Here is a 12,015-nt window from a genome sequence, read left to right on the forward strand (position 1 = left end):
TTTTGAATTGGGCTTGAACCAAAATTAAGGATCCAGCCTGTTTCTTTTCGAAGGGTCACACAAGTTGCCCTCATTTTACCCATTCTCTTCTTTTTCTTTCTTCATCATGTGAAACCTAGAGGCTTTAGGTTTCTGTTCTTTTCTTCACGGATGCTGACGCAACTTTGGTGGCGAGAGCGAGATGCGGCGAGGGCATCCTACGTCGGTGGCATTTCTGCGAGGATTCAAATTTCATACTCTCCCTCATCTCTTTCTCGCAGTGTTTTTCTTTCGTGGTGGCGTGTGTTGCGGCGAGCGCACGGCGACTGCGCGAGGACGTGGCTGTTTTGGTTTTCTCGATTCCCTTCATGTTGGCTCGCAGAAAGGCGCAGCTATTGCGCGAAGGCGACGCAGGAAGGCGCGAAGAGGGTTTCTGCATTCCGCGGAGAGGGACTGTACATTTTACAATTAGGGTTTCATTGGAGATTTTGGGTTTTCCTGTTTCCCTTTTCGATTCTGATTTTGAGGGGTTCATGTGATTTCTTCTAATTTGAGATAGAGGGTTCATTCACTTTGAATTATGGATTTGTGTTTTCTTTCTGTGATTGGGGATGGAGTTTCTGGTTCGTTTTGGGTTAGATTTCTCGCTGTCGTTTTGAGGGCAGCGGCAACCATTACATGTGATGGTTGGCAGCGAAGTCATGGTGGCTGCAGCTAGGGTTGGCGGTGGTAAGCAATATTGGGTCGTTGGGCCTGTAGACTACTCACATTGGGTTCTGGTTTGGATAGTTTGGAGTTGGACTGACAATTTTGGGTTTGACTAAATGTTTGGGCCGCAGGCCTAACCAGCAAAAACTTCACATTTGAACAATAATGATCCCTATTTAATTGGGTTAGCTATGAGTACATGTACAAAATTCATAATTTTTTACTTTAATTAATAAAATTAAAGTGTAAAGGGAGAGATCAAATCATTAATTTATAATATTAATTGATATAATTATAGGAAGAATATTATTATTATTGGTAAATAATTGTAATCAAATTAATTTATTGGAAAGAGAAATTAATTTGATTAGAAGAGGAAGGTAATTGAAGATGAATTGTTAATCAAAGTAATTTAAATTAAATATTTTGAAATTAGAAATTAATTTATTTCCAAAAAGAGAAGTAGTGAGATTTTAATGATTGATTAAAGTAATAATGAGTTATTACTTTGGATTGAGTTGTGATTATTAAAATATTATAAAAATTTATATTGTCTTTATATAAGACTTTATATTGATGTGTAAGTGATGAAAAGAGAGGTGTGAATAATATCTAGTTTGATTGACTTTATTAGTATTATGCACTTGAGGAGAGAGATGTGTTTATCTTGTACCTAGTAAATCCTGAATTATGAATTATCTACCGTATGATTGTGAACCTGTATGGGAAAGCTACAGGTAGTATGATTGTGAACTTGTATGGGAAAGCTACAGGTAGTATGATTGTGAACCTGTATGGGGAAGCTACAAGTAATATGATTGTGAACCTGTATGGGGAAGCTACAAGTAGTGTGATTATGAACCTATACGGGGAAGCTACAGGTGGTACGGTTATGAACCTGTATGGGGAAGCTACAGGTGCTATGTTCGTGAACCTGTATGGGAAAAGCTACAGGTGGAAGGGTTAGGTACAGGAGATAAACCAATGTCCTTCATGAAAATGTTGAGAATTCATAATAACTTGTGTCTAGAGATGATGTTGATAAGGATAAATTTGGATAGTACAGTAATGATATAGTTAATGAGAATGTTAATGATGATCATAATGATTCTGTTTGTAGATAGCATTATAGATAGTAAATTATTGTTAAGTTGTGTTTACTTATCTTGTACACATTTTATTTTATTGTTATTGGTTGTGTTATGGTGGTTTACCCATATTTGTTTGTGCTTGTGGTTGTGTGTGTCTTGCGATGATCGTATGACCTCCTTGGTTATACGGGAGCAGGGGGTGTAGCAGATGCTCAAGATTCATGATAGCGACGTGAGAATGGGGGACAACCTGATTTATTTAAAGCTTTGAATTATAAATTTCAGAAACAATGTAATTGAATTTACTTTAGTTCGTTGTTTATCTTATAAATTTCGACATTTTGTCATTGGATTTCTATGATGGTATGATGATTTTAAAAGTTTTAATTTTTCTCATAATCCGGACATCTAAAATATTGGGATGTTACACTCCACATATTTGTTTTCTCACTTCTCTTCTGTTTTTTTTTTCAAAAACCCTATAATGACAAAAAATAGGGATTTGCGAATTTGTTTTTTGTTCTGGGGGATTTGAAGACGTGGAATGATTTTTTCATGTTCTCATATGCTTATATTAGATTTTGTTCATTTTATTTAAACAATTTGAGTATACATTATTTGAACAAGCTCTTTTTGATATCTTTGAATTTGGAAAATTATGTTATAGATTAAACTATTAATTTTTTGTGTTGATGTCTTTAACATAATTTTTTTAGAGTGAAATTTGTTCAAATTTAAATTACAGAAAGTTTGTATTTTTTTTATTTAAAAAAATGTAATTAAATGGGCTAGTGAGCCAACCCGTTTACCCACCAATCTGTGGTGGGTCGGACCAGATTCAAGTTTTTCTGACTCGCTAATAAATGAGTTTGGTTGGGTTGGCTCACTAAGTAATCAACCTGTGGTGGACCGAACGGGATCGAATCGAGTTATCCATTTTGACAGCTCTAGTCAATTTTATACTAAATGTCATCGCCTTTGTTTCAAATTAATTTCTATAATTTTATTTTGTTTAATTTAGTTCTAATTGTTTTTTTAACGAAACAATTTCGCGTCTTTCTCACTAGAAACACATTTTTTTACACTAATATTTTATTAAAATTAATACTTTTATTAAACATTTATATATATATATATATATATATATATATATATATATATTTATTTATATTTTAAATTGAACTTTATTTAAAATTGTTTTCAAATTTTAAATTTATTTGTTTTAAAATTATTTTAAAATCTTATATTCAAATTTATAAAACTGTTATTTTAAACCAACTCAAACATTTTAAAATTATACAATTATTTTAAAAAAAATTGATAAATTTGCTTCATTTTATGAAAAACAATTCATAAACAAATTTAACATTGCTAGTTGAAATTAATTTTGAATTTATTATTAATATTATTTTTTATAAACAACTTATTAAAAATATTTATATAACATTTATATATAAATTAAATTTTATTTTAGTCTGGACGAAATTGTTTAATTTATAAAAAAAGACTAAGTTTAGACAAAACAATATATAGACATAATTGAGACTAAATAATGGTAAGTTACCAATGTCCCATGACACTCTTTATTATTGTCATCTGACACAATTAAACACATGATAATTTTTTATTTTTTAAAAAATAAAGATAAAAATAATTAAAACAATTAGACACTTGACAACTAGACACATGATAATTTCAAATTTCAATATTTCTCCGATACTTGAAAAATAACTTGATTCACAATTAAATATATCACTACAAGCCTACTATAATAAATATCATTTATTTAGCTTTGACCTCACGATACCAAAACCTCACCATTCTACTAAAACAAGAAATAAAGAATTGAGATTTGAGGTATGAAAAAATTTACTCTAATTTAAATTCCAATAAGTTGGGATTCATCATAATTTTGCCACCATCTCATTGACACTCTTTTTCGAGAAAATTATGAAAATCAATTTCAAAAGTTATAAAGAAGTTGGAGAGAATGTTGAGAAAAAAGTTTAAAAATAATATAAAATAAATAAATAAATAATTAGTTTAAAATAATCTCTATCAGACATAAAACACAAATTAATTTGGTGAAGTAAGATAGGATACATTCAATATATTACCTACCTCCATGTATTTTGTCACTACTAAATGTTGGTGATATCATATTAGGATATGATAGTTTTTGACATTATTTATTTATTTTAAAATGAATTTTAAATGAAAATAAGTAATTATATTAGATAAATATATGTATTTAACATGAATAAAAGCAAAATTGACTGATTTATAAATTTTAAAAGCAATTATTTAAATTTTAGAAAGATGAAAAAGAGAATCCATAATGAAAAACGTATTTAACTTTTAAAATCTTGTAAGTAAAATCCTATTTTAAATATCTAGTTATTTGAAAATAAAATAACAATATGAATGATTTAGGTAAACGAAGACAGAAATTCAATGAATTGATTGCAACCCTTATAAATTTAAGAAATGAAATTTGAAAAAACAAAATATTAAAATTGCAGATTATTGTTAATAAATAAAATGTATAAACATTAAATTGGAATTAGACATGACAACTACATTGGTCAAAAATATGTGTTGATTCACACTTTCTCTTCAAAATTTCAATTTCCCATTATTAGTAATTTATGATTTGTCTTTTGGTAGAATTCCAAGATATACAATACAAATTGGATTATATATGAATCTAACTACATAAAATATTAATACCACTACTATCTCAAAATTTTAAGATAAAATATTTATGAGTCTTCTTTTTTTTTTTATATTTTTTAATTTTAATGTAAAATTTAAACTTAAATTTTCAACTTGAAACAATTGAAGAGTTTTTTGTTTTCTTCTTTAGATTGCTTAAGATCTCAATCTAGTGATCACCATTCAAAGGAAGTTAAGCTACCTCCATAGCATACTAGCTAGGTGTATTTTCCATTCAAAAACCACACCTACCATTCAACACCCATGTATTGCCAAAAGCAATCTACAGATGGAAACCAATGGAAATTTTCAAGTTGCCTATAATAGCTATGAACTTGGATAGGAACATTCCACCAACCTTGAATATGGAAAACAAAACAAGGAAAGATGGTCCTGCATAAATTAAAGTGTCTTAGCTACGCATTGTTTAGAACACCGTGTTGTTTGCTGTGGTCAATTTTTTTTTAAAATCATGATATTTTGTGTCTTATTTCTTGACTGATGTGACTTTGTAACTTGATAGTTTTCAATGGATTTGAGAATGACCATAATCACCCTATGTTTTAGTTTAATTAGATGGTAATAATTTATTGTTCATGACTGAGATTATTATATTTCTCTGCCACAAGTGTATATTATATAGATGGAATGCTAATCGAATACTACTTTCTCTTCTGCACAATAAGGCTAAATATAAATTCAGTGCAGATACAACCTTCTGCTACTTCATTTCATATTTTCTTTTGTACGTTACATCTCACATTTTTTTTTGTGAAAAGACATTGTTGATGTTGTCTTGACACCTGCGACCAAGTTGTTGGTTGGATGATAGGTTTACCTTAGCAATTGCAAAATGGTAACAGCAAGGCTATAGTTGAAAAAATGACAAAAGAAAATGTTCTCCTATAGACATTAACAAGTCTCATCAAGAGTTTCCCATTTCTGTCGTACTAATATAATAGGTTATGATTTGGAGACTATAATGTCTTGTAAAGATATGGTCGGAAATTCATGTTTCAAACTTATGTATTTGAACAAATATTTGTTGAAAAAAGAACAAAAATTTAAATTAGGGGAAGACAGGTGAATAATTGCTGTTGTTGTATGATTGTGTAACGTATGATTCAGAACGGTCCTTATAATGAAGTCTGCATCAAGAAGCTGTCCAACACCACCTGTACAGTTTTGTTATAATGGTATTTGAGTTATTTCATCAGCAAATACCTCAGAACATCTATTCATAGGATAAGTCTGCTACCGGTTTTGTAAATTTTGTATCACTTGCCTTGATTTTTGAAGTTCCATGATTGAAGATAACTTTAAATCCAATGGTTATCAAACTTCATATTTTACAATAAAAATAGAGTATTTTTATGTTTTAGAGTCTATTACTGTTTTCTCAAACCGTAGACAAATGGTTTACTTATGAATGTATTATTACATGATAAGTAACTCTTGTAATAAATTCTTCAACTATTTCTTCTGAAAACAGCATTTCCATTAAAAACTAATTTAAAACTAACACATGCTACTTCATCGCTTTAGTCCATATATTCAAAAGAATGATTTCCATCAGCCATAATACCCTCTCACACAAAAAGCAGTTAAAATAAGCAGAATGCAACAAAGCATGCACATGGGTCCAGTGTATTCCAACATGCAAGGAAATAAGATAAGATAGCATGTGAATATGGGACAAATCCAAATATAGCTTCAATGTAGCATAATTTACAGAACATGAAAACTAACAGCAATGAAATATGTTCGCCATTTGGAGTTTGAATACAAATACAAGAGCATAAATAATATGGCCCTATGTACACAGCCAATGTTCGACTGAAATTTGATCGGGATAAGTCTATTCGTGTATCATAATAAAATGATACATGTTACGTGCAAATATTATGTGAAAGTAAAGGAGAAGTGTATTAGTTAGTGTTTCTGGGTTCTTCTTCCCTTTACTTCCTCACTGGCTCCTTCTGCACGTATGCATTCCCCTTAACAGCTTAAGCATTGTTGACCTTGTTGCCTGCAAATATCCCATGGGGTTTGGCTGGAGTACGCCTCAATGCCTTCACTCCAAATGGGTTGTTCTCGCTCTGTCATTCAGAGAAAATTCAGATAAGTACATGATACAAAAATGCATTTGCATTCACGCATCCCTTGAATGCTATGTGCTCTCTCTACAATGGAGTAAATGCAGATGCTTGGTTCAACCTGAAAATTCAGTTAAAAATGCAAGCAGTTAAGAAAACATTAGAAAGTCTTTGTCATACCCTGAGACAAGTTCCAGCTCTAACGTTGCAGATGGGATAGTCATGAGGGCAGCAACTGTAGTGGTCATCACAGCAGGTAGCACCTTCAAGAGGACAGCAACCCCACTCAAAACAAGCGTTTCCAAACTCAAAAATGCAGCAACAAGTGGCAGTGTTTGAACAGCTGTAGTAATTGTCACAAACATTTGGTGGCTTCACGGGTGAAGGGGGTGAGGGTCCAGGATTGGGTGGGTTTGGACTACTCTTAACAGGGTAAGATGGCTCAATTGCAATTCCACACTTTCCTGATCTGCTGTTACCCAGATTTCTTTCCATTCTAATGTATCCTCCCTCTCCCCAATCAGCACCCCATGAATTCCTCACAATCCAATAATCATGACCGTTTTCTGTACCATACCCAACAGCCACAACACCATGATCTAGATCTGTTCCACATCTTCCGCTGAAGACACCCTGACAAATATGAAATATACTGATTAAAAAATATTGTGAACATTGCAAAACCAATTTTGTTTAAAATTGAATAGGGAGAGAGTGAAAGTTTGTATGTTATAATCAAAAGCAAAAACTAAACCACATGTTTCTCACTTCTCGTTATAATTTAGCAAAATCCAAACCATCAATAATACCACCATACATGTATAATTATATACACCATAATAAGAGAGATTAACCACAGACAAAGTAATAGATATAGGGTCATGCCTCAATTGCCAAGCTCAACTGACCAAATTATGTGTCCTGTCAAGCTCAACCTATCAAGCATAACATGCTTATCATAATCTAGGGNCCGTTAACCCTGTATTTCAGAATGAAGTCAGGGATCCATTCACCCAANGGTTTTCTAAAGGATCCGTTCACCCAGTGGCTTACATATATATACTATGAGCGCATAGAGTATTTATTTTCTCACCATGGTAAGGCATTGTCCCTATTTCAGCAAAAGCAGGTTCAATGTATCACATCTCAACAACCTCATACCATATCTATTCACTTTGTTACTACGGCACAAAAACTTTGCCAGTGCACTATTCTCAATACAAATTGAATAAAAAAACTGATAATTGTATATCATAGACTACCGCATGCAAATTTTAAAATATAAGAATCAATACGTCCTATGACATGTAAAATCTAAAATATAGAAAAATAAATAAAAGCCTTACTAAACTACTCCGCTCCTATCGTGGAACTGAATTGAAATGGATCGTATTTAAGATTTTACCACAAGAAGCTAAATTTTCTAAGCTTTCCAACAAGTTCAGGATCACACAAATTTGAGTTCCTTTACCAAAGNAGTGATCCTTTAAAGTAGACTGATCAAAATACAGAACAGAAAAAGTAATTACACGAAGTTACAGGGAATTCTATAGCTATCAAGACATTTTGAAAATTTTCAGGATCAAAGAACTGAATGTAAGCTTCCAATTAAAGTTGTTTCCACTTCAAAATCACTTGTATAGCTTAAGTTATTCTACTTCTTTTTCACTTCAAAATCACTTTTTTCACATATCATGAATAAAATTAGATTGGAAACTTACGGATGAATAAAGTTGAAATTCCCTTCCTCCTCCCTCAATAGCAACGCTCACAGGCTGATTTGCAACGGCCTTTTTCAATGCTGACTCATCATAGGAATTAACATCTTCATAATCATCAATAGAAACCACTTTGGCATTTTTCTGCACATTAGAAAAATAACCAAACAAATTGTGTTAAGCTTATTTATTTTTCTTAATAAATGATTCGCTACAAAAGGATTTTTTTTAGTGAACGCGTCACAGTTAATTACTCCTTTTTCTTGTAAAGACGAACTATACTATGTTTTAGAAGCCATTATTTTCTTAAAAAATCAGGACCAAGTTACTAACCCTGTACTGGTCACATGTACCATCAACAGCACGGTAAGGATAATCCTCCTCGGAATCAATGCCTCCATTGTTGATGATGAACTCAAATGCATAGTCCATAAGTCCTCCATTGCATCCTGCGTTATATCCTCTATCACAATCCACCAATTCTTGTTCTGATAATGAAATCAGTTCGCCAGTCACTATCTTATTAATTCCTTCCACTGCACCAATTGCTGAGAATGACCAACAGCTCCCTACATTAAAGAATATAGTCATTAAACAAAATAGGGAGAATATTAAATATTCTTGGAGTAAAAAAATTGGTATGGTGCACAGAGACAAAGAACTATAAAACTGACTGGTACGGGTAGGTTTTAAATAGTTATGTGTTCTGACAAATCTGTGTGAGATTTGTAGGCACAAACCTTTTTATCGGATCAAGTTATTATCACAAGTCACGGGCCATCATGCTACTTTTGTAATCCTGATCTAATTGTGTAGTAATGGGGACAAAAGGGTTGGGTAGGTGGGCCTCAATTAAAATTTTGAATTGAGGTTTCAAACGGAAGAAATATTGAATTTATTCGTTAGATGTTGTCATTCCCCATATTAATCAATAGATCAGGTGGATATTCAAGCAACAGCAAAGCAATCAATCAAATATGACCAACAATTATTAGTTAAAGAGAAAGCGGAAAAAATCGTAACTTTTATCATTTTTCAATGTAAAGAAGTAGGAGCTATTGTTTTTTTATCACCGTAGATATTTTCTACAAACAGGTAGACGATCAAACAATAAATCGTATGTAGACATTCAAAATTACAAACAATCATTGATACAAAAATTATTGTTCAGGAATCAGATGTATTGTTCTAAATATCAGGACTCGAACTCAAGGTCAACGGATAAACATAGAAACATAGAACAACCCCACGCTACTTGATTCAAAGTAATTTTTTTTTCATAAAAAGAATTATTAAATCACATTCGAAGAAGGATTCCATCCGATATGCAAAATTTCGTCATGGCAGACCGTCACAACACTACGACCAAACCACGACAATCATAGTACTACGATCAGTCTATCAACGATCGAAATACTGCGGTCAGGATAAGTAAATGATCCAAAATCGAGTGGGTTAAGGAAAAAGCGTAACGTGATAAAAACCCTCAAACCATTAATTTGGTACCAATTAATCTAGGTAACAAAACAATTAAGAAAATAATTGCAAAAACAAATATTAAACACGGATCAACAATGACAAATTAAAAAACAAGTTACGAATTTAAATTTTTTTTTCTCGAATTGAAAAAATAAAAAGATAAAGAAAAGAGTAAGAGATAAGTCACAATAGATAGTGGTACAGTGCTTACCGCAGCTTCCTTGGTCTTTGACTGGGACAACAGCACCTTCCTTCCTCCAATCAACGGAATCTGGGAGTGCGTCCCCGACACGTGGCGTGTAACGATTGCTTGAGGTCCTTCCCAATCTCCGGTTCGGGTCGATCCTCGTTCCCAAGTACCTGGCCCTGTACTCCTCGTTGGTCAGATCCGCGAACCGGTTCAGTCCCAACCTGTAGGTTCGGTTGGCGGAGTTTATCTCGTCGACGAATCGCAAGTTGTCTTTGAAGATCTGAAACCTCTTATCCTTCTCCCCGAGTGCGTTGTACAATTTGCCGTGCTTCACGAGCCACTCCTCGTACAGGGACATGACCTCCTCCTCGGTGCGCCCCGTGGCCTTGTCTGGGTGAGCGTTGTCGTATGATATTATGGACATATCCAAGGCTGAAGAAATCGCGAAGAGCGCGAACAACAGCATAATCGCCATGTTGACGGAAGTAGCAGAAGCCATGTTTGGTGAAGAAGAGAAAGAAAGTGTGAGAGTGGAGAAAAGGTGCACTGAACTTGACCTTTTAAATAGAAAAGAAAGAGAGAGAGAGAGAGGGGTTGGATAATAATTGGATTAAACTTTATTTATTTATTTATCTAAAATAAAATAATAATTGATGAAGATTAGGTAATGAATAATATCGCGAAGGACGTGGAACGGAATTAGAAATTATTGATAAGTAATTACCCTAAATGACCAATTTAACCTTTCCATAACTAAATTCCTAAATTATAATATTAACAATATATATAGATTTATATTTTAATGAATTCACGTGGAAAAAAGGTTCGTTAAGGGAATATTAGAAATATAAGAGATTGATCGATATAGGCAAAGGGCACTTTAGGAATAATAAATATGGTCACTTATCCCACGCGCACAACACCAACTTCCTCTCACCCATTTTCTAATTCCGTTCACACTTTGTAAATTTGTATTGTTATTTAATGAACAAAATACTCTTGTATTTTTATGTATAATGTAGGGTATCATATTATCTAATACAATTTTCGCACCCGTTTGAGCTAGATTGGATTTAAAAAAATTGTATTTTTTTTATGCGGGTAAGATTTCAACTCGGCTCGTTTAAACCGGTTTATGCAGGCTGAATTCATGATGGGTTAGGTTAGTCGGATTGGCCCACCAACCCACCTACCTAAATTTATTTTGTTAAAATTTAATTTTAATTTTATAAAAAAATATTGATTTTTTTTTCTTGAAAAAATTATTTTGGTTCTCTATTTTCAAAAATAATTAAACATGTATGTTGGAAGTGAAATTTAGGAGTGAAATTTGTTTAGGTTTGAATTATAGAAACTTTGTAATTTTGTTTATTTAAAAAAAAATTGTAATTAAGTAGGTCAGTGAACCAACCTGTTTACCCACCAACCTGTCATGGGTCAAGCCGAGTTCGAATTTTTCTAACTCCCTAATAAATGAACCGGGTTGGGTTGGCTCACTAAGTGACCAACCCGTAGTGGGCTAGACTAGGTCGAGCCGGGTTACCGATTTTGACAGCTTTATCTACTTTTTATCTTATTTGTAATAAAAGAATTTATAATTACCTATTTTATTATTAAAAAAATATTTCCAGATTTTAAAAAATTTGCTAATAATATTCTATAAGATTTAAAACTAAAGTATAAAATATAATATAAAGTAAAATAAATTAAAATATAATAAGTTTAAGTTTAATTAAATTTAACTTAATAAAAAAATAAATTTTATTAAATTTAACTTAATAAAAAAATAATTTTTATTAAATTTAACTTAATAAAATATAAATTAAATTTTAATTATTTTTTAGGGATAATTTTAAAATAACTATTTTTATGAATAAATATATTATTTTACAAATTTTATCAAGAGATAAAGACATGGATAGATTTTTTATTTGTTTTCATCCAACATGCATACCTACTTCTTTTTACTCATGTATACCTACTTCTTTTTACTCATGTTTATGTTGTGCTTTTTGGGATTTTCGAAGTATATTTTTAAT

General features: G+C 31.9%; 1 protein-coding gene across 1 annotated transcript; it reads right to left on the bottom strand.

Annotated features, from left to right (window-relative positions):
- Window positions 1-6,143: 6,143 nt before the first annotated feature.
- Window positions 6,144-10,526, bottom strand: LOC106764715 (low-temperature-induced cysteine proteinase). Its single transcript, XM_014649061.2, has 5 exons — window positions 9,998-10,526; window positions 8,641-8,876; window positions 8,311-8,451; window positions 6,770-7,222; window positions 6,144-6,592 (listed from the first exon to the last, which is right to left on the bottom strand). Exons 1-5 carry the CDS (start codon window positions 10,473-10,475, stop codon window positions 6,500-6,502), a joined length of 1,401 nt encoding a protein of 466 aa, XP_014504547.1. The 5' UTR covers window positions 10,476-10,526; the 3' UTR covers window positions 6,144-6,499.
- Window positions 10,527-12,015: the final 1,489 nt, after the last annotated feature.

The sequence above is a fragment of the Vigna radiata genome, chromosome 6, assembly GCF_000741045.1.
Source record: "Vigna radiata var. radiata cultivar VC1973A chromosome 6, Vradiata_ver6, whole genome shotgun sequence".
Taxonomy (NCBI): Eukaryota; Viridiplantae; Streptophyta; class Magnoliopsida; order Fabales; family Fabaceae; genus Vigna; species Vigna radiata.

What these genes read in the sequence shown, in the direction of transcription:
- LOC106764715 (XM_014649061.2), bottom strand. Translation starts at nt 10,475, where the DNA reads ATGGCTTCTGCTACTTCCGTCAACATGGCGATTATGCTGTTGTTCGCG. An exon ending in CAAAGACCAAGGAAGCTGCG is followed by an intron (nt 8,877 to 9,997) that starts GTAAGCACTGTA and finishes TCTTTAATGTAG; the next exon opens with GGAGCTGTTGGTCATTCTCA. An exon ending in AATTTCAACTTTATTCATCC is followed by an intron (nt 7,223 to 8,310) that starts GTAAGTTTCCAA and finishes CATATTTGTCAG; the next exon opens with GGTGTCTTCAGCGGAAGATG.